Source organism: Epinephelus fuscoguttatus, linkage group LG19 (assembly GCF_011397635.1).
Source record: "Epinephelus fuscoguttatus linkage group LG19, E.fuscoguttatus.final_Chr_v1".
Classification (NCBI taxonomy): domain Eukaryota; kingdom Metazoa; phylum Chordata; class Actinopteri; order Perciformes; family Serranidae; genus Epinephelus; species Epinephelus fuscoguttatus.
Window position 1 is genome coordinate 36,495,225 of NC_064770.1, and position 23,494 is coordinate 36,518,718.

At 41.5% G+C, this 23,494-nt stretch overlaps 4 protein-coding genes across 11 annotated transcripts in view; 1 reads left to right on the top strand and 3 right to left on the bottom strand.

The window, feature by feature from the left end:
• The window catches only part of kri1 (KRI1 homolog), a 602,835-nt gene that overhangs the window by 173,488 nt on the left and 405,853 nt on the right, over positions 1-23,494 (top strand). The gene's annotated exons all lie outside the window — the stretch shown is intronic.
• Positions 591-11,906, bottom strand: hmgxb4a (HMG box domain containing 4a). The gene is made up of 13 exons (XM_049560731.1): positions 11,845-11,906; positions 11,083-11,187; positions 9,330-9,466; positions 8,897-8,972; positions 8,223-8,810; positions 7,498-7,701; positions 7,174-7,352; positions 6,877-6,961; positions 6,720-6,784; positions 6,523-6,619; positions 4,379-4,542; positions 4,082-4,204; positions 591-3,940 (listed from the first exon to the last, which is right to left on the bottom strand). The coding sequence occupies exons 2-13, from the start codon at positions 11,117-11,119 to the stop codon at positions 3,896-3,898; spliced, it is 1,800 nt and encodes a 599-aa protein (XP_049416688.1). The 5' UTR covers positions 11,120-11,187; positions 11,845-11,906; the 3' UTR covers positions 591-3,895.
• The window catches only part of ankrd54 (ankyrin repeat domain 54), a 44,189-nt gene continuing 34,204 nt past the window's right edge, over positions 13,510-23,494 (bottom strand). For 5 of the 8 annotated variants that reach the window (XM_049560695.1, XM_049560691.1, XM_049560693.1 and 2 more), the window contains one exon: positions 22,018-23,237. In XM_049560695.1, coding sequence (XP_049416652.1) covers positions 23,002-23,237 — 236 coding nt within the window. In that variant the 3' untranslated portion in view covers positions 22,018-23,001. Of the gene's footprint in view, positions 15,936-16,088; positions 16,197-16,307; positions 16,433-17,517; positions 17,566-17,807; positions 17,880-19,349; positions 19,449-19,537; positions 19,586-20,699; positions 21,354-22,017; positions 23,238-23,494 lie in introns of those variants that run through there. The other 3 variants (XM_049560697.1, XM_049560698.1, XM_049560699.1) reach the window with 3 other exon arrangements.
• The window catches only part of foxred2 (FAD-dependent oxidoreductase domain containing 2), a 32,967-nt gene continuing 31,490 nt past the window's right edge, over positions 22,018-23,494 (bottom strand). Inside the window, exon 11 of the mRNA XM_049560703.1 lies at positions 22,018-22,955. The gene's annotated coding sequence lies outside the window, so the exon portion shown is untranslated. The remainder of the gene's footprint in view (positions 22,956-23,494) is intronic.

Here is a 23,494-nt window from a genome sequence, read left to right on the forward strand (position 1 = left end):
TGTTTAACTTTAACTTTTATTTTTTTACTAAAACTATTACTATTATTTTTTAATGTTACATAAGGCCATGGCAACATAACCACATAGCAAAACCTCCTAAATAACAGAAAGGCGTTACGTCAACCCTGAAACACGTATCGTTATCATGTCAATACAACAAAAGCTCTCTGGTGCCCACTGAACCACCTCGACACTACTGGGATGAGTGTCTATAGTTACCTCGAAGCAGCCGGTGGCCACAATGAACAGCTCACAGACAGTAGCGGCCCTGGTACATTTAATGCCTTCGGTGAGCAAATAAACACCTAGCTGATTAAAAAAACACTACTTGTGCTCTGGCCGCCACAGATGGCATCCTGAGAATGAAGTCAGGCTGCCTCAATGTGTCCTAACAAAAGCCTTTCTGTTTATTTTGTTTGTTTTTGGCTCCTTTCCAAACAGAGATCCTTGCACTACAGCGCAAAAAGTCACAAAAAATCGTCATGCTTATTTGCATTTTGATGATGTCACTGTGCCTTGATCGAAGCATTTAAACGTTGGTGAACACAATGTACAAAAAACAAAAGGTATAAAACCAGAACACGACAAAACATGAGAGCTGAAAAGAAAATGCAATGAAAGATGAGCGACAGTCTACAAAAGCTGAAAGTTAGATCATTAAAACATCAAATACATATCTGTCTAGAATTGTTGTAATAAATAAAGTAAGAATGGACACTAGGGAAACAAACAAACAAACACAAACAGTTCATTTCACATCAGGGGGTTTCATCAAATATTTTTTCGCAATATTCTAAAAACGTTTGTTGTTCGTAAGATCAGGAGTTCAACACTGAGTTAAATTCAATGAAGGAAAGATGGAAAGAAGGTTGTGAGGCAAAGTCCATTCAAAGGTTCTCCAGATATTTCACAAAAAAAGTGAACCTCACAGTCGCTCTAGAGGATCACCAGAGTCATCAGGATTCATCCTCTTGCCAGCATGAATGTCTACATTTCCCGTGGCGATCTATCCTAAGATAACCCGAACAACTGACATTTCCATCCAAGACAAAAAAAGCATAAGCTGAGTTTGGGAACAGTTTTAATGTTGCCATGTTGTTAAATGTGTGACAGTGATTTGTTTCAGCTCCTGATTAAAACAAAGTTGCACCTAAAGGTTGTTTTCTATCACTTTCCTACAGAGCAGCGTGAACCTAAATGTGCACAGTAAGATATCAAATGTATAAAACAGCAAGGCGTGACAGCACTTGTTAACATGGTGAAATAAAAACTAAGCAGCTGCTGTCATAAATATTACATCGTCATGATGATGACGTCCAAATGACTTCCTGTACAGTTCAGTAAAAAAAAAAATCAACATGTAGACACGTACAGAACACGCAACAGTCATACTGGAAACTGGTGTTTTTCAACCTGGACATATTTTAACAAGTTTTGTGACAAACAGGAACAACAGGTTTTTAACTGGTTTGGTATTAAGACATAGCGCTGCAGCCATGAAACAGGCTGCAATGTGCACCGTCAATGTACGTAAACTAAAGTTTGTTTTGTCACTGACAGGATCAGATTGTTATAGTAAGTGTTGGACATTACAGAAAGGATCCCTACAGTGACAAAAACATTTTTTTTGATCTGGTCTGTTTATTGTCTTCCTGCAACAACTCAACTGGAAAGACTTCAGAACGAGACTCCTCCTGAAGCGAGACTTGGTTAGACACAATAACAAACAGACCACATCGAGCCAAAGTCAAGAAGAACTTTTTTTCTTCTTTGTTGGACACTTAAATTTGAGTCGGTCAGACACAAGACCAAGCACTTTTAGTGGACATAACCTGGCGATGCGATACTGCGCAGAGTGCTTACATTGCAGCCTGTTTCATGGCTGCAGCTGTCTCACTTAATATTGACCCAATTTCAAAAATCGTTGTTCCCTTTAGTCACTGTTGTGTTCACACCAAACGTGATGCAAATTTTAATGGCACCAGTTTGAACGCTAGAATATTTTGCGTGAATAACTCATGTCATACGCACATGAAACCGCTGAATCGACGAATGAACTGCCGGTACGCCCTTGCCATCATACGTCAAGGTTCAGATTTTTCAACTCTCAAATAAGCATATAAAGCGAAATCACGCTACTAGTGGCGTCATTCACACTGTTTATTTCCCGTATTTGGCGTCATTTGCGTCTCGTCCAACAGGTCCATCTCGTCCATCACGCCGCCTGGTGGGAATTCATGTCTACTTGTGTCTTCACATTGACTTAACATGTAACTGACTTGCATGAATTGTTTTACATGTTGTGTTCACGCCAACAGCAACGCAAATTTTTCACGCTGCATTACTTGAACGCTACAAAAATACTTGTTGACTCGCCTCATACGTGCATGAAATTGCTAAGTCGACACATGAACTTCTGCAGGTACGTCATCGGTGTCATACATCCCTGCAGGATCTCAAAGCTGATTGGCTATTACGGCTCGAACTGTTCACTGAAATTCGACTCTCACAAGTAAGTACGTGGCGCGAAATCGCTCGTCGCTTAATTCGCACCACTTATTTTGTGAACTTCACGTCATTCGTGTTGCATCCACGGAGTCCAGCGTGCTGCCTGGCAGGGATTCGAGTCTAACCCCATCTTTACGTTGACTTTACATGTAATTAAATTGCGAAATGTTTTATTTGCGCCCGGTGCGAACACAACATTAGACAGAAACACATGAGACAACAGGGTTTCCTTTTAACAACAGCAGTAAACAAATGCACACATACACTCATCTGGGTCTCGTTATACAGTACTGACAGTTTTGACCTGGAAGATCTGTTGAAATCCGACATATTGATCATAATGTCCAGTGAAAATAATTTGCTCCCTGTCCTTACTGAACGCAACACGAGTGAGCGTCAGTCTGACTGAACTGTTTTCTATTGGAATGTCCTGAAAAGCCTCGAGCGCTGCAGCGGTGTCGTTACAGTTGGACTTTTTTTTCAAGCAGAGAGTGAGTTGGGGGAACGTTGCATTTAATTCTGGGGTCGGTGAGGCTGGATTTTTTTGACGCGCACCGTTTACAGCAGGTGTGTTTTGGCCTAGAGAGCGATAAAGCACATTGAAGACGGGTTCCAGCCACCAAACTCAGTGGTCTGGTCGAGCAGACACAAACACAAGCAGGCAGAGACGGCAGATTAGCTTAATGTGTGACTGGAACAGAGCTGAGGAGCAGGACTGCGTTTTAGCAAACGACGTCACCCCTGCAGCTTGTTCAGAAATTATATTCTTGTTATTACAAAGTACCAAAAAACGTAATGTAACAAATTCCAGGTATCTGGACCAGTTTTTGAATGTGAACTGTACCCAACCCTGGTTTTCTGTTTAAAAAGAAAACGTGTGAAGACAGTACTCACCCATCTTTAAGTGGTCACGTCTCCAGTTGATCTGGAGCACACAGCTGATAGGTACAAGGTTTGTTTACATGACGTAACAGAACTATTGATTTTAAGCTTAATTAACGTGGATATTATCTGACTGGAGTTTCTCCCATGTGTCTGGGATATTAAAATCTTCCAGGAGACGTGGACCGGCACCAGTGGAAACCCTCACACTCCGTACAGCACACACAAGCACACACTCGTTCGTACAACAGCACACTGTACAACAGCAAAACTAAGCTGACATGCCGAGAACGTGTTCAGTAAAATGTTTCATTTAAAAATATAACAATTAGAAAATTAAGAGAACAAGGTTTTTAAAAAAATACACTTTAAAAACATGTTGACACTAGAAATATCCAAGTTTTCAGATGCCAGGCGAGTGGCTTAAATTAAAGTCCAAGGGTCACTCCTGTAAATGTTCGCTCCAGTCAAATGTGTCAACTCCACTTTGACTACCAGCCTGTGCTCACAGCCCAGGCATGATGTAGGCGATGTTGTCCAACGTATTCGACTGATAGAAAGTGAAGAGAGAGAAGCTTTGTTAGAGGAAGGTAATGAGGAAGCACATGATGCTGTCAAGGGGGAAATTAATGTATATAAAACTGCACCAACAGTCATTTCATTCATACGTTTATAACTGTAAATACTTTACCAGGACGTTTCGAGGACATCCGTTTAACTGTGGTATCTGTGCTGTGAGACACGTCAGCGGGCCCAGCGCACACAAGATGGAGTCCAGAAGTACAGACAGACTCCCGGACACGGCAACCATCCCCTAACACACAGAAACAGTCACATGACTCACTTTTTCCACCGCAAAGTAATAAAACATTGTCTATTTTTTAGATTTGACTTTTCTGAGTCTACTAATATGCTGTCTTTCGTGTGATCCACTGGTGTGGAGAATACATGTTAAATCCACTGCACACACTTGCATGTTGAAGCTTACCTCTGTTTCCTGTAGCCGGTGTCCAATCAGGGACAGGGACTCTCCGAGCAGCTGCAGGTGAGCTGCTGCATCGATGGGATCAACGTCTGGGACTCGTGCAGGGGACAGAGACAAAGTGCCAGGCGCTCTGTTCGGTGACACCATCCCTGTTGCCGTTCCTACAACTTTCATCACCAAACACAGTTTAAAGACAGTTATGAGAACAGGACAGGACTGCAGCTATGGATTATCTTTGTAGTGAAGTATTCTATCAAATGATCCATCGATTAATTGAGTAATGACATTACTAAATGTATAAAAAGGGAAAATAAGACAGGTTTCTTAAACGGGCACTGTGTAGGAATTTCTCCCATCTAGTGTTGAGATCGTATTTTGCATTCAAACAGATAGCACAATCTAGCGCCTCATTGTTTCAAACACGTATTGCAACAACGGTAGCTGCTGTGTACCAAAAAGCTATGATAATATGATTGATGAAACCATGTCATCCGATACTTGATGGAGTATTCATTCAGGCTCATACAGACACACGCCACATGAGTTGACAAACCCCCTCCTCACCATGCTGGCTGCCCCTGTTGGGGCGGGTGTAAATCGAAACAAACCAATCACGACTTGTCTTTTGACAACTGACAAGTGGCTCAACCTCACACACCTCATCCCTCTCCTCGCAACACTGCGTCGCTAACAGCTGTTAGCAACCAGCACCACTAATAGCACTAGCAGTGGCTAACAGCTGTTAGTGGCGCTGGTCGCTAACAGCTGTTAGCCGCTGTTAGCTGTGATTCTCCTTCAGCAGCTCTCTCCACTCAGGAAAGGCTACCCGGATGTTGACCCTCGTTTTTTGAAATCGCCGGTCACGTTGCCTTTTTGCCTTTTTTCAAATGCACCGGCACTAGCCTGCTTGCTGCTGCTTTTCGTCACTCTACCTGCAGTCGGAAACTAGAAACCGACAAGTGAAAACACAAAAGGCAATTCCTATTTCTCAAGTATGTCCCTGTGCGTGCTTGTATTTTCAAGATGGCGCACGTACATGATGAGACACCTGTCACAATGTATACGTAAATGAGAATTTTGAAGCTTACAGACATACGTAGATACACTGATGGAGGTAAATACACATGTGCTAGGACACACTGACTGCAAAATTGGTTTGTCTCAAAGAACAACTGAAATTGTTACACATAGTGCCTTTAAATGAACTACAAACTAGGGTTGCAGTGATACACCAGTTTCAAGGTATACCATGATATAAAAGCTGATGGTTATCATACCGTGCACATTTGCTTATCTACAAAACTGAAAAAATACAACTGGACGTTCAGTCTCACCTTTATTATAGTTATTATTATTATATTATTATAGGAGAGAGTTTTTACACATACTTCCATTAACAAAATAGTTTCAATTAAAGTAATAAAACATTTGTTTAGCCGAAAATAACCTTTCTGTTTTCATTCCTTAAGGTTAGACAATTATCGTACCATGAAAATCTCATACCGCTGCAACCCTGCTACTAACTGGTTCCTTTTTTAGAACAATCAAAATTTCATTGCTTAAATTCCAAAAGTGGAAATAGATGTTTCGGGTCGTCTGTACCGCCAATTTTCCCCCTCATAACCTTTTGACATTTTAGGGAAAATGTCAGTATGACTGCTGTGAATGAAAGTAGTAAAATTGCAGGGCCAAGCACGTATAAGGTTAGATGAGCCTGAGGTAAGACGCTTTAACACTGAGCGAACCAACCTATCAGGTGACTCTGCTCATGACTTATTTGAATCCACAACTTGTTCATGGTTTAAACGCGTTTTTCTGATTTAAGCAGGAAACAAAAACAACACTGTCTCGTTATCTTTTCGAAAATTAAAAACAAGAACACTGGCGCCACAGAGAAACAGCTCCTCATTCCTGAAAATACTAAGAGACGTCCTCCATACACATACTACTTCTTCTGTTGTTCTGTTTTATGGCAGTGGGCAGATATTAGTGTTGCATTACCACCATCTGCTGGACTGTCTCTTGCCCCGTTCATTCTGTCATGTCATGTTCCTGATTGTAGCGCATGTTTGAATCGTGAAAATCACTGGCTGAAAGCTTATCCCGCTAATTTACAGGTAACTGAGTGTGAAACAGGGTGAAGATACCTTTGCTTTTGCCCTCGGTGGCGCTCTTGTGTTTGACTGTGGTGGCTTCAGCTTTGTTCAGTTTGTGCTGCAGATACTGAGCCTTCTGCCTCCAAACCTGCACACAGCAAACAGAGGACATTCAGTGAACCGCCAGAGCTGCAGAAGAACATAATCAAAAGCTTTTCCAATATTAATTACAAATGAGAAAAACGTACCAGTTTGTCTTTCTCAGGCATCCCCTTCCACACCTCCGCTAACTTTTTACTTAGCTCACCAAAGACTGCACATCAGACATAACAACACATGACTCATTAAAATGTGTATTTTAGTGATATTTAAAAGGACAATATGTAAACCAGTGTCAGTACCCACCTAGTCCCGGCTGTTCTGCATTAATGTTGACCCTGTACTCCTTACAAAACACCTGATAGGCTGTTGTGATCGACTTCTTCTTGGGCTGAGAGAGGACAGAGAAAAGTTGCATGACACGGACAATGAAGTTCTATTATAATAAAGTTAAATAAAATAATGTTACAATGAAGTTAAACAAGGACGTTCAGTGGGGTTGTTGATTTCTTGAAAACCATTATTTGAGATTTTTGGCGTTCAGAGCTAATTTATCAGATTTACTTACCAACCCTGCAGAAAGACGACTGAACAGCATCTCACCTTATCTTTATCCTTCTTGTGCTTTCCCCGATCTTTGTCTTCTTTCTTCTTCTTCTTCTCCGTCACGCCATCGTTGCCTTGATGATGGTGCGGAGGGACGGGAGTGCCCATGGCGTACATTGGACCGACAGCGCTGTGAGTGACGGTGGGATGGGAGTGACTGTGGTCCCTCGATGAGTCTGAACAATGTCATACAAAGATAAAGGTGTTGATACAACTGCAGTACAGACGTCATTAAAAAATCTGTTCACACAAACAAACCACACAGCAGTTTTATGGACAACTACAACATACTTGTTAATATTTAACTAACGATAAACTCACCTCCGAATCCTTTACTGTGCTTCTTGTCCTTCCCACTCTTCTCCTTGTCTCTGTCTTTTTCTTTGTCCTTCTTCTTCTTGCTTTTTTTGCTCTTCTTCTTCTTTTTGGACAGGTGTGTGTATGAATCATCTATAACCAGTTCACCAGCCTCCAGTTCACCTCCAGATGAAGAGCTATCATCTCCCATGCCGCCTCCATAGTGACCTACACAACACAGAACACAGCTTTGAATATTAGTAAACAAAATCAGAATTACCGCCTCACGGCTCTGTGCCTCCATGAGCCAGTCAAGTTACAGCTTTCATACACATCTGTCCAGACTCATGAGACACATAGTGAAGACTTTAAAGGAATTTAATAGAACATATTAAGTGTACGTACTTGTATGATTCCAGTAAATAATGTCCAGTGAGAAACACGCTGTCTTCACTTAGAGACTATTTTTACAGGAGTACAGAGAACTAATAGAGAGCTTTGTCACATGGAGCAATGACAATCACGTGAAGCTCAATATCAGCAGATACAGTGAGCTCGTTGTGGACTGCCAGAGGAACAGGACAGGACACAAAGTTGTGGCCATGACAGTAGACAAAGCTTCAAATATAAATGTCACAGCAAAGAAGCTACAAAATCTAAAACACGGAAGCTTCACAGGCAGAAGATCTATACAGTCAGCACAGTTTAAATGTGGACACAAACAGAAAGATAACTTAGGTTTATCTTACCTTCCACCTCCACCTCTTTCCCCACTACAGGCAGCGGATCTCGACTCTGCTGTATCTTCTTCTTGGGCGACTTTGAGAGCTGCATCCTGTCTCTGTCCTTCTCTTTCTTTCCGCCTGATTTGGATGAATGTGGCGTGAACGGGAAGCTTTCTCCTTCCTCTTTCTCTGGCGACATGATGAGCTTCATCTTCAGCCCGTCAGCTTCACGTAACGTCAGGGGTTCCTCTTTGGGAGCTCCACCGTGGAACAGAGACGACTTTGAGGACGAGGAGGAGTGCTTCTTGGAGGAAGATGACGATGATGACACGGGGCGGGAGTGGGAGAAGGAGTGGCTCCCTTTGCTTCCGCTGCCGCTGCTGCTCTCACGTTTGCGGTCCTTGGAGGAGTGTGAGGAGAAGGGCGGGTAGGAGGGTTTCTTGTGCAAGTGGGGGCTGGGGTCAGAACCCGTGGCCAGCGGCGAGGTGATGGCCTGCAGGAGGCCCATCGCTGTGTCTGTCGGGTGGGAGGATGAGGGCGATGAGAGAGTAGGGGAGCGGTCTGCCGATTTGTGCCTCTTCTTGTGGGGAGGTGGACCTGAACCATCGTGGTCTGGACAATAAAGGACAAGAAGAAAATAGTTAATACAGTGACAGTCAGTAAAATTAAAAGATGATTACGATATATCAACCTCTCACCTCGGTAATAGTAGTCATCACTATGTTTCTTCTTCTTTTTGTGCGAGTCAGATCCGAGCATGAACAGCTCTGAATCCTGATTGGAATAACACATCAGTTTTCCATTTACAGTTTAATACATACGTTCAAATGTTTAGTTACACCATAACTAACGTCAAGCAAGGTAAAGCAGTGAAAATATTCTAAATACAGCGTACACTTAAAATGATATCAATTTCTTTAGGTGGCTAAACAGCAGTGCATCATTTAGCTTCCATGTTGGCACTCCTGCCTGCTTCTCCAAACCGGGGGCGTGCAAACTGACATCCACTGTAGGTAACACACAGACTATGGATAAGTGCCTGATTGTAAAACAAAAGATCCAGACTATCCCTTTAAATGCTTTCTGTGACATTTAACCCTGAGGTGAGGTTACTGTGGACGGACAACTTACCTTGGGCCTCTTCTTGGAAGATTTTCGGACCTGAGCAGCGATCTCCTCTTCCTCCCTCAGCAGATCCTTGTACGACCTCCTCTTCTCTCTCTGGCTACGACCAGCTACAAGGCCCCTCTCTCCATCCATCCCCATTTCTGGAATACATGAAATGAGAATTATAATCCTAACCTTAAAAGTTCAGTGTGTAGGATTCAGAGGGATATATTACTAAAAATAGAATATTATATAAAAAGTACGTTCTCGTCAGTATATAATCACCTGAAAATAAGAATCGCTGTGTTCTCGTTATGTTAGATTGAGCCATTTGTATCTACATAGGCAGCGGGTTGTTGTCTAGAGAGATCGCCACGTTGCCCGTCATGTTTCTACAGTTGCTCAGGACAAACAAACAAAACTCTGGCTCTAGACAGAGCCAATCTCATTTTCGCATCAGCCATCGTAGTTTGCAGCCCCTCCACAATGAGAACGTTGGAAAAATACTGATTTTACTTAAATGTGAAACTACTTTCTTCTGCAATTTTACCAGTTTAAATCATCAGATCCATTTGTTTTGAAGAGGGTAATATGCTCCCAGTTAAAAACTCTCGCTGTTCTGTATAAAAGGTACAATCCTAGAGAGAAGGGACAGAGTTGTTTCGCCTTAAAGCCAACACTAGAAGTGATAACAACACCAAAATGATGTGTGTATAAATGGAACAGCTGGCAGGACCTGATCATTGGTGGCATGAGTGAGACGTTCTGGTCACGTGTTATGCCTGCAATTCACAGTAAGAGGTTTAAAAAAGAAGCTGATAGCAGTTAGCAGCTAACTTTAAGAAGAACAACAGTTGAAAATGTCCACAACTTGGGAGAACAATGAGGTCGAGAGGACGAGATCAGCCACAATATAACAGGGATAATAGATGATTGTTATTACCATGTTATGCCATTGTTACTGGTCAGAAAGCGCTGCCGACACGTAACTTTATGTCACACTACAGGCTGACGTTTCTGTTTTACATGTCACACCTCTTTTGCTTCCGTGATGCCAGCATGCTTTCTACAATCACACACTGGAGTGTCATGATGCTGCCGTCGTTTTGATCTGTGTAAAACTGCAAAGGCGGCATAATGAAGAGAATTTGTAGCGGCCCTATAGTGTGATCTCTGTGCAAAAAAACAGCTACAGAAAAAAGGTGAGCGCCTATTAGCAGGTACCAACGTGCCAAACAGCATCAAGGAGACACTGCTTTCTAACGTGACACTACTTTATTCAGTGTTTTTAATGGTTTTAATCACCTGGTCAATTTGTTTCAGAGAGGAAGAGACCTTTGTGGATAATTCAGGTCCTGATAAAATGAACACTGAAAGAATTCTAACCAGGAGAAGTCTCAGCTAGTTGCACTCAGCGGTTCTCATTGCTAGATGCCACAGAGTCCCCCTAAAATATTTGACCTTTAACTAAAGGAACAGTCTGACATTTTAGGAAATATAATCAGTCTGGTTTTAGTCGGACTGACACAATTTTCTCTAATGTCATGTAAACCTACTGAAAGTCCCTATAAAAGTACAACATGTAACACAGCCTCTACTGTGATGGGTCTCTTTTAGTGTTCTTCCCTCCCAACCAAATGTGTGGAGCAGCAGTTACACTTTAAGGTTTTGTCACGATTTCGCATCGTGTTTCTGACTGCAAATATACATGTGATTGACAGGCCTGTAGAGTAGCAAGACAGGAAAAGCTGCATGTAGTTTATAAGGCAGACATTACCCATCCCTCCTTTATTCTTGATCTCCTCAAAAGCCATGGCTCCTCTGCTGTCAACACGGTTATCTGTCACAGTATGTCACTGACAACATAAGGCAGGACACTGACCTGTGAAGTGAACACCAGGAAGAAATAAATCAAATGCAAGATAAGATAGTGAATGATTCTGTCCATCAACATATCAGAGCAGTTGAATGCTACACAACAATACATTTGGCCATGTATGCCATCTTGTAACGTTACCTACACATCAACAAAGGTAACTAAACATGTACTGAGTTGCTATGACTATTCCTGCTGCAGCTGTCTAAGAAACACTGGAGCTGCAGATGTTTAACTTGGACAAAGTGAGGAAACGCTCCACCATTAGCTGCTAAATGAGGAAAAGCTGCGTTATATTACAGTAATAATTTGGTCTGTCACCTACTAAAGAGTACACTAATAAAAGCTAAACAACTTCCCGCCTACTTTCATAAAGATACACAAACACACCCCCTCTCCGTTCACTTTGACTCCTTAGCTTCCCAACATTCCCAGCACCCGAGCGCGTCTCCCTGAGCTTCCCCTCCGCTCTCCGGGCACAGTGACCCAGGAAAGCCCGAGGCTTACAGCCCACAGCTAGGCCGCGGTGGGCTCCAGTGTCTAAATAAAGCGGCGAACATGCATTTAACTCTGCCCGGGTCTTCAGCTCCTCTGGGCTGATAGCGTGTGTTCATTATAAACACCAGGAAGAGAAGAAATAATGTGTTTATTAGATTTTACTACCTCTGCGGGATCTCCAATTTACGCGGGTCCGGCCGCCATCTTTTATTATCGGCAAGCAACAATACGTGTCGACGTAGGGGAGGGTCTTTGGAGACGCAGCCAATCAGCGGAGGGCAATATTAGCCATATTAGCAATGCATGCTAACACTCTGATAACAGCAGGTTTACTCCAGTGTTTACTACAACAGGCTTCCATTCAATATGTTGGTGTTAAAATTAAATAAGTGTTAAATTAAACTTTAAAGTATTTTAGCTGTATTTTTCTCAAAGTATCTCTCATATTCTTCAGCATGTATCAGGCACAATAATTCTTTGTAAACCTGTTTTAACTTGCACAATAATTCAACTGTACAATATTCTGTCAGGAACCTAATTTATTCATACCATCACCACTTGAATGTACACTCACTGGCCACTTTATTAGGTACACCTGTTCCACCATTTAGTCATGTAGACATGGTGAGGACGACCATCTCTAGGGTTTACAGAGGATGGTCCCAAACAGAGAAAATATCCAGTGAGCCAAAATGCCTTGTTGATGCCAGAGGTCAGAGGAGAATGGCCAGACTGGTTCAAGATGATAGAAAGGCAACAGGAAGTCAAATAAGCACTGGTTCCAACCAAGGTGTGCAGAAGAGCATCTCTGAAGCAACAACACCTTGTCCAACCTTGAAGCAGATGGGCTACAGCAGCAGAAGACCACACCAGGTGCCACTCCTGTCAGCTAACAACAGGAAACTGAGGCTACAATTCACACGGGTTTTCTCACCAAAACTGGACAATAGAAGATTGGAAAAACCACATTCAGATGGAAGCATGGATCCATCCTGCCTTGTATCAACGCTTCAGGCTGCTGCTGGTGGTGTAATGGTGTGGGGGAGATTTTCTTAGTACCAACTGAGCATGGTTTAAACACCACAGCCTACCTGAGTATTGTTGCTGAGCGTGTCCATCCCTTTATGAGCACAGTGTACCCATCTTCTGATGGCTACTTCCAGCAGGATAACGCACCATGTCACAAAGCTCACATCATCTCAAACATGACAATGAGTTCACTGTACTCCAATGGCCTCCACAGTCACCAGATCTCAGTCCAATAGAGCACCTTTGGGATGTGCTGGAACGGGAGATTCTCATCATGGATCAACTGTGTGATGTCATCATGTCAATATGGACCAACATCTCTGAGGAATGTTTCCAGCACCTTGTTGAATCTGTGACACCAAGAATTAAAAAGGGGGTCCAACCTGGTGCTAGCAAGGTGTACCTAATAAAGTGGCTGATGAATGATGCACGCACTGTAAATATTTCTTATTCTTATTTCTGTACATATTTTGTTAAACATTGTAGCATAATGTCCATATTTTTGTCTATTCTCAATGCTTTCCATCAGTCACTGTAATGTATCACAATTTCCTCCCAGAAATCAATAATTTCTGATTCTGACTGTTCTTGACTGTTGCAGTACTTTGAAATGAAATCCCAGCCTTCACTTTTTTCATTATTCTTGTGATTTCTTTGATGTCACAATATTGATATCCAAAATCTAAGACCATATCCACTTCAGTATCAAGATATCAATATATTATCAGTATACAACCGAGCACTCTGTCGTTATGAACCTTATTCTGATTCTTAAAGATAATATTTCACACATATAGCCAAACATATTGATTTATTGAATCACATAAATCCATTTCCACTGACAGCAAACTCAATCTTTACAGTACGGTTTCACACACAAACAGAACATGCAGTACAAGAGAAAAGGCAACGAGATACAAAGATGCTTCATAAGAAAACTGAAAATACAACAGTGAAAACTGTTTGAATCATTTCATGAGAAACACGTCTCATAATTATCAGAGAGCTGAGCTAATAACAGCAGGCAGAGAGAACATGTCAGCACATAAACACAGCCGTGACTCGCACACTCTAGCACACACACACACACACACACACAATAGAGAGCTGAGATCCCGCTGCACTTCTGGGTCGGCTTCTGTTCCACCAGCTTCCTGTTCCTAATGTACATTATTTCCCTCGGGGGGTTTCCTTTATCCTTCTTCTGAAAGGCGAACGTGATACTGTTTCCGTCCACGAGCTCAGTGAAGATCGACTACACTGCAGCATCTGAGCATCTTCTCATTTTAACCAAGATAGCAATATTTTTGTCAGCACAGTTCAAATATCAGTCTGAAGGTTCATTTATACTCTCTTTACCTACGACAATTGATATGACGATTTTAAACGTAAACGTCGCCGCCCTCACACCTCCATGCACACTTTGTGTTGACCACAGACTGTCTTTAAAGATGGACAACCCAGTCTCACTCCAAAGTCGTCAAATCCAGCGCTTGGGCAGCGACTTGCGGCGTCAGACACTGTCGAAAAAGTCGTCCTTTAACATTGGCATGATACTCAGCTGTTCGCCATTATATTTTAATAGCACTCGGCGGCGTCAGGGGGAAACGCGGCGGGACAAGAACAAAAGTTAAGGCAGTGAAAGTCAAGTGGGGGTGGTGGATGGGTCCAACAAACACAGACTTTCACCTGGGAGAGCAGCATTCATGTCCCGTAAGATTATAAAGCCAAACCCTGTTCTTTTTCCTAAGCCCAACCACGTGTCTGTGTTGTTGGAAAAAAAGTCAATTTGTGCTGATGTACTGACATAGAGCTTTTATTTTGAAAGAGACTGTATGCAAACTGTACAATTCCTGTGAAAACGGAAGTGTATTTTGAAAACAGACAATACATGTTATGTTGTGTTCACACCAAACGTGATGCAAATTTTCACGTCATGTTACTCGCGTGAGTTTGAAGGCTATAATATCTTCATACACGTGAATAACTTCTGCCGGTACATCCTCGGTATCATACGTCCCCGGAGGATTTCAATGCCGACTAGCTATCATGATGCAAATTGGTCGCTGAAATTTTGACTTTAGAGTGTGCCCCAAAATCATGGTACTCGCTTCATTTGCGCCACTTAATTCAAGTATTTTGCATCACATCCATCGCGTCTAATTGTGTCTTTACATGTAATTGACTCACCAAATGCTCATGCAATATTGGCATAGCGTTACTCACGCGAGTTTGAACACTAGAATATTTTATGCTGACTCGCTTCATACACAGGTGAAATCGATAAATGAACTACCATCGGTAGATCCCCGGCGTCAAAAGTCTAGAAGGGATGATTTAATTATTCTATCCCCATTCAAGTAAACAGAGTGCTAAACCTAGGTCAGTCACTCATCAGGCAGAAGTTGGCCGCTCGGCTGTGCTCAGCTGGACTCTTATCCAGCATGTGAAATTTGCAGCAGACTGGACTATGCAAAGTCAAGCTACCACAGCTTCCTGTGTCATGTTGAAACATCAAAATTTGCCTCACCACCACAGCAACTGCGCTCCACGAAAACAGAAACGCTGCCAAAGTTTGACGTAGATCTACTGAACCCTTTAGAATAAGTATCAAAGTCTTACGCCTGTGAAGTGCCTACAATGGCGTGTTCTCACATGACATTAGCAAAATTCAAGCTATCAACAATTCCTTCACAATTTTGGCATCACATTAGTCAGAGGGTTACACCACCTAAATCTGAAACGAATCCAATAAACCCTGCAGGAGGAGTTCAAAAGAGTTTGCATAAAAAACATGAAAACTGCACCAAATTCAAAATGGCTGACTTCCAGGTGGGCAGAGCTAATGAAACCCAGTTTGAAATTTGTCCGGAATGATAAGAGGAATATATATTTCAAATTTCATGACTATTAGAGCAACTCTAAGGCCTTCCACACATCAGAGGGTGCTAAGAATAACTGTGTTATCTTTGTTAAAATGACGAGGTGTTCAAATGTCCTGTAGAGCAGTGCTGCAGATAAACACTTAGTTTGGAACATGGACAGAAAATAAACAGCATTATGGTTCAGTATTTGCTTGTCTGGCCTAAACGAGAGGAGCAGAGGCTTTCTGAAAAACTAGCAGGACTTCAGCTCTCTATAAACTTCATCTTCTACCTATCTCCCAAATTCTGTTTCTGTAGACTGAGAGATGTAAAACTGGCCAATAAATCTGTTACTTCATCCACCTGAGAAAAAAGAGAAAGAATAGATACTGTAAATATAAAATAAATAATCAATACATGCAGATCTATTAAAAAAAAGACACACATTAAGTTTAGTGACACAATAGATTTATGTTTTTCTGCCTGTGAGTGTAAGAATCATTCAGCACGTCTCACCTGCTCTTTGGTGCGCGTGTGCTGCAGCTGTGTTGAAATGTGCTCCAGCCTCTCTTTAGCTTCACTCTGACCCATTAAGTTCAGGTATTCTCTCAGCATCTGAATGATCTGTGAGGGAAAGTCAGATATGAACATCTTCAGCAACACTTCCGCTCTAAAAGAATGCAGTTGTTGGTATCTATCCAGGGCCTAAACCAGGAACGTGAACGTGTCCTCTACCTGTGTGACTTCCCCTCTCAGAGTTTCTAAGCTGCGTGAATCTCCTTCCTGCAGAATATTAAGCTTGGAGCGTGCTAGATGCAGAGGGGTCCGGCCTGCTCGGTCGAGGGCGTCAACACGGGCTCCTGTACAGAAACAATAAATGCACAAAGCTCTCTGTTACACATGCTTATTAAATAATATCTATGAATTTCTTAAGTAAAGTTGAATAACAATCACACTTAGAGTTTCTTAACTCTAAATAAAGGATCAGTGTCGGTATAGATAGTTGGGATTTAAGGGAACGCCCACAAAATGTCACATCCTGTTATGTCGAGGGAGAAAACAAAGCATTCTTTACAATGCTGAAGAGTTGCTGTGTAGCTTTCTTCACACCAAATACACTTAAAAATCCAGAGTTAAAGAATTTTTTTTTAAACATAGACCATTTTTTCTAATGTTTTTGTGTCTAAATGACGAATGGGAACAACACTTTTTTTTAATTTGTCCAATATTGAGACAGAGCAGTGGCCAGGCTGCAATGGAGACACGCAGGGCATGTTCTCACTGACAATTTATCTCGACTAAAAATGTCCAGACCATTTTGTTTAACCAGTAACAGCCCCAAAATTGCCATTGCCACGCACACCAGACTCCATTTAAAGAAACAGTAATTTTATCATCCTAAATCACTCATCATTCAAAGTCGCCAGAAACAAAATAAAACTCACAGAAACCATCTTGATTCGTCTTTCCACTGTTCCAACAATCACCAACTCTGGTTTGATTGAAATAAACTCCTAACTCACCCAGAGAGATGTGAAAATATGCTGGTTCCATACATGCTTAAATTACATTTTATTTAAATGGAGTCTGGTGGGTTTGGTGTTGGAGATTTTGGGGCTGTTTCTGGGTAAACAAAAAGGATCTTACTCTTACTGTGCAAACCCCTGCCTGACAACATTACAGCACATTATCAAAAACATAGGATAATGGCACTGAGTAAAGTTAGCCGTGCTGTACAGTCTGGAAGCATGCATGTTAAATCATGCTAGTCAATAAAAATAACCCTCCTTAATGCATTTGACCTCACTTGTGCTCCTTCAGGTCAACAGGCTCATCACACATTGTGTTTAAACGAATAAAGTTCATTTTGCTCTTGTTGATTTTCAGCTAACTATAATGGGACACATGTATACAGACAGAATTCAACCCTCTACAGTGGTCTCACCTCCTCTCAGCAGTGTGGTGATTACAGGCACATGGTTGGTACAGGCCGCTGCAGACACACAGGTTCAAATCATCAACACAAATTACAAGAATAAAAAGGGTTTTAAAACAAACACCTGAATGTAAAAACATTACTTAAATTCTTCTCTATGTTTTTCTGAAGTTGATCTTCACGTTAGCAGGTGTGAGGCTGACGCAGCTGCACAGCTGTGAGTCAGAGTGAAACCTCTGTCACATGCATGACTGACCACAGTGCTACAGGTTTTAGACGTGGTGATTGCTGTCTCTTACCCAGATGGAGGGGGGTATTCCCCAGACTGTCTCGCTGGTTGGGGTCAGCGCCGTGGCTCAGCAACAGCTGCACTGTAGACGGAAAAAAAGGATGTTTGAAAAAGGATATTTAATTATTAACAATTTGGACAAAACTGTCACTGATTCTAAAACCAATAAAGAGAAGTGTAGACAGAAATCATGTATATAATCATATGCAGCAGGCTGACAATAGCCACCACCCATGGAGGGAGTAAGAGTAATGAGTAAAACAGCAACAGTTAAATATGGGTTGTGCTTGTCGTCTTTATTAGAATATCATTTACTAATTTCTACTTATGAATTTTTTATAGTGGTAAAACTACAGGGTAAAGCTACAGAACATCACATTTGGAGACGTTCAGTGTATCATTCAATGACGCTACAGCGAGATGGATGTGTTTGCTTGTACTCTGCTCTTCAAACTGCAGCCACCCTGCTTGTAATGGACTAAAATAAACAAACAAGTCTTTTTGAACAACTCTTTTTTTTTGTGTGTGGGGGGAATCACCAGGCACCTCACAGTTCCGTTCCATTTGATTCAAAGAGGTATGATTTGATGATTAGGCCATTATCTAAGAAATGAATGTCTACCCCGCCCCTAGTGTCCGGTATGTACCAGATCTGTCTGTCAAACAGCCGAGTGCTCATGAATCCCCAACTTTTCTCACCTGCCCACTCGCTTTTATGATAGGGTACTGCTCACACTACCTGCTATGATGAGTCAATGAGAACTGACTGAATAGGACTCGAGTACAGACAGCCTGACAGCTACGCTGACTGAATGAACCAGAATTAACCATTTTCTCAGAGTGGAAAGCAATGCAGCAACGGCACTGAAAGAACAAGCGAAGACCGATTAACTTGGACTCAAGTCAAGGGCGATGGTGAATTCACATGTTCCTTGGATGGTCCTTCTTTACGTCAGTGTGTTCATGAGCTTTAAGTTGTAATGTGGAACCAACATGGACGCTACATTGCTTAGAGTGTTTATACAACATGTTGATAACGAAGAGCAAAGGGCACGGATCAAGGGCGCCATTAAATGTGATCGGAAACTAATTTTTCAGATTATTCCAACACCACATGAAAGCAGCACAAAGCTGCAGAGGTAACTTGCCCCTCAAAGAACAACAGATCGCTGGTCAGTGACATTTCTGTAACATCGCATTGAGCTTACAGTCAAGCCTACCTGCATACAAGCAGGATGCTAAATCACTGCATTCAAATGAATAATTCATCTTTATAAATGTAAACTTAAACATGATGACTGGTAATGCATTAAAGAGAAGTTTTGTGGGGCGGGCAGCACTAGCAGGCCAACGTGCACACTATAATGGAGCATCACAGAGAAACTGATGCCATAGTTTACAACAAGTATTAAAACCTGAGGTGTTTGATTCATTTCCATGAATCAACTCGAAGAGCCGATACTGTGAGAAGAATCACTCCACCCATCACTACATCCTGCTGCATCATACATGACTTCCTCTGACACTGTCCTGACACTAATCATCAACCTACCAATGCTCTCGTTGCCGTTGCAGGAGGAGAAATGCAGGGCTGTCCTTCCCTTGTCATCTGCTGCACAGGGGTCGATGTCGTCTTGCAGGAGCCTTCGAACTGGAAGAACAAAATGTTATTAGCAAAACACACATCCTTCCCTTACACCACCTGCGAGGCATGTTGCTGCATCACCTCTCTGTTCGTACCTGTGTCGATGTCATTGCTGTTTGCTGCTTCCCTCAGTCTCTTCACAGCTGTGGAGATAAGTGACAAGTATGTAAACATTGTTTTGTGACTGGATGAACAGGGTCAGATTGTAGAGCAGCAAACAATGGCTTCATTCACTGGTTTTACACTTTCAGAAGGGTGTTGTTTGATGAGCCACTGATATCACAACTGTACATACAGTATCCTGTTCATCGGCGGAGCACAGTATTGTATTTATTTCAACATTTATTTATTCTTTTAACTGTTTCTCTATTTATTTATTTATGCATTTCTTTTTTCTGTATTTGATCTATTTAAGAAATCTTTTTTTTCAGTTTTTATTTATTCATGCATTTAGTTTGAGATTTATGTCACCATTTATTTATTCTTTTACTTGTTTCTCTATTTATTTTTTATGTGTTTTAAAAAAAGAATTCTGTTTTTGTTATCAATGTGTGCATTTATTTCAGCATTAAGTTATTCTTTTAAATGTTTCAGTATTATTTATTTTAGGGGTTTTTTTTTGCTTGTTTTCCATTTATGCATTTATCTCAGCATTGATTTAATCTTGTAATTATTTGTGTAGTTATTCATTTTTTTTTAGAAATCATTCTTTCTGTTTTTTATTTTTTATGCATTTAGTTTAATTTATTTCATCATTTATTTATTCTTTTAATCATTTCTGTATGCATTTAAGCATTTATTTTTTTCTGTGTTTTATTTATTCCAGCATTTTTTAATTCTTTTAATTATTTATTTCAGAATTTTTGTTTCCTTATTAATTTAGTTATTTTCATATTTATATATATATAAAATTATTCCTGTATTTATTGAGGTGTTTTTTATTGTCATTATTTCTCCATATACCCAGCCTAGCTTTCATATTAAATGAAATTATAATTAAAATGGATAAAAATTGCAGGTTTTTGTCTTGTTTTGAAGTGTAGATCTTTATTTGTTACTGAAAAACCTAATAAAAATCATTGAAAGAAAACACATCAGTGATGAGACACCAAGTCTAAATATGTACATACACATCATCTTTAGCTTTAGTTTTTATCAGTATTTTGAAGCTAAACACATGTAACCAACACCTGGCTCTCTCCACACAAACACACGCACATATATTCTTAATTATCAGATAATATAACAGTCTCTCACCATAGATATCTTTCCCCAGAGGACCGAGGTTCCGCAGGGCTCTGTGGTGCCTCCTGGTCCTGCTCCCCATCACCTTCCCCGTCTTACTGCTCACCCCACCGGCTCCCAGCTCGGCTCGTCCCGGCTCCCACAGCAGGTGCAGGTACCTGAGCTCTTTATCGTCTCTCTGTCCGACCCGACCTAACACCACCTTACCCTCCCCGGTCCCACTGATCCCGAACCCGACAGCAGCGGTCCCCCCGGGGTCCATCCTCTCCATGTTGCCCCGCTGCTCTCTGCTGCCAGCCGCCTCCCGGGGCTCATCCTCGGCTCCGGGCTCCACCATGTACTCCCCCTCGGAGCTGGAGCGCTCATTGTCCGAGGCTGTAGCGACGATTGGACTCCACCCGTCCATACTTCACCGTGACATATGGAGGCTGTTTATACTGCGGTGCTACTGCCGAGGCGACAAGGAAATACACATATCTTTAATGTCGCTCAGCTCTGAATGTGACGTGTGAGCAGTCAGCGACATCATGGCCACGTTACACTGCACGTACACTCATAAACTCCCCCGTTAAAGTCTCTCCATCCCGGTTAACGTGTTTTCTTTTACCCGCACAAGAAGCCTCCTTCCTTTACAACACCAAAATGTCTCCTGTTTAACGTTACTGTGTCAATGTAGTAAAATACACACTCATTGTACAGTCAGGGCACTGGCGACCAATCAGATTCAGTGTTGTTCATTAGCTCCTGTCCAATAGGATCAACGCAACCGGGCAGCCAATCAGACAGCCCTTGAGCTGGACCGATGATTAATTTGCGCATGCGCACCTTGGAAAAATCTGAATACTACACAGAGCACGTTTATTTGAATTAAAAACAGGTTGTATTCCCTCTTGTTTCATCAAATTACATCATGTAAAACGTCTATATGCACAATAATGATTAGATTTTTAGATTTACACGATATGTAAAAGGCATATTATTATGTATATAAATATTTATGGAGGAATAACAATAAGGGGGAGCAGCCAAGAGACAAGGTGCTGCTCAAGTGATAAAAAAAAAGTTTATTCGTTTTTTAAAAAAGGGGAGGACAATTATTATTACTATTTTTTATTCCTTTAAAGAAAATCTATTTATGTAATTTTTCTAATCAATGGGTTTGGCTCTATAAGTTCTAAAAAATAAAATAAAATAAAATTGGTCTTGTGGCGGGACTTATTATGGGTGTTGGAAGCAGCAGGTCTGAGAGACCTAAGCTGTAACATAAGCACGGCAATGTTTTCTGGCCGGACAAATGATTGGTTCACATATGCACACTGTGAAAAAGCAATAATGGTCCAAAAACACTTTTATTTGAATTAAAAAAACAGTCTGTAATCAGGTAACATCATGTAAAATGTATATACGCATAATCATTCTGTAACACCCACCCTCCACTTATATATATTCATATAATGTCGATTTCCATGATATGAAAATGCCATATTCTGATATATATGTAAATATTTTGTGAGGAATATCAATAAAGGAGCATTCCAGGGATAAGGTGCCTCTCCAGTGATATGCAGTGGGGGCTGGGTTCCCAAAAAGTTGCATGATGATACAGCCTGAGGGGCTGTGATATATCTTTCCTCTAATCTTTGCTTTTTTTCTTGTGAATTATTGGATAATTTTGCATCATTTGCCCCTTAAAGCATGATCAAAATAAAGAAGGAAAGTCACTCTTTGGTTGAAACAGTCAAGTGTGAGACATTTACATCAGGTGAGGAGAGTTTGTAGGTAGAAACTGACGTAATTTAAAGGAGCAGTGTGTAAGATTTAGGAAGATTTGGTGGCATCTAGTGGTGAGGATTTCACATCGCAACCAGCTGACACTTCTCCTGAATTGAATTCCTTCAGTGTTCATTGTTCGATGTCCCTATCTAGAGCCAGTGATTGGTTTTCTGGGCTACTGTAAAAACATGGCGGTGCAACATGGCAATCTCTGTGGATAAGGACCTGCACCCTATGTAGACATGGAAGGCTCATTTTAAGATAACTAAAAAAAAAATCTCATTTTCAGGTGAGACTAAAGAAAACACACTTATTATATCATATTAAATTCAATTTCTGTCAGTACATCCCCACTAAATCCTACACACTGGACCTTTAAGGGGTCACATGCCATAAATGTGGGGAACCACTGATCTGTAGGATGATATTCTGTCAAAATATTTGGTCTCATGGAGGGAGTTATCATGGGTGCTGGAACTAGCAAGTCTGAGGGACCTTAACAGCATGGTAGACAGAGCTTTAGCACGCTCGAGTAAAACAATCAAGTCAAGTCAAGTTTCAGTCCTGAAGACACAGAGGCTCCAGCTTGTGCCAGGTATTTGGGGAATGCGGGGTCGGCCCCTGATGTGTCCGCATCCTGCTCAACAGGCATCAGTCCAGCGTCATGATCGCGTTGCCACAGCTGCATGTTGTGAGCGACACCCTGATGCTTCAAGTATCCTTGCTGACAAAACAGCGGCGGCTTTCGGTGGGTGAGGGATGAGCGAAAACATGATTCTGAAAGACATGAGAAAACACAGGAACCAGTCAAACGCCTAATCTGATGTACAATCAGGGATAAATGCTGCTGGTCTGCTCTCTGTAGCGCAGGATTTATACTTGTGCGTCAGCTCTATGCAGAGCCTACACACATAGGTATAAATCCTGCATGAGCTACAAACCAAATATATTTATACATCTTGATTTATATTAATCAGTAATGTTAAGCAGTTACCCACACAGATCAGTGTTAAATTAGTATTTTAAGAATAATG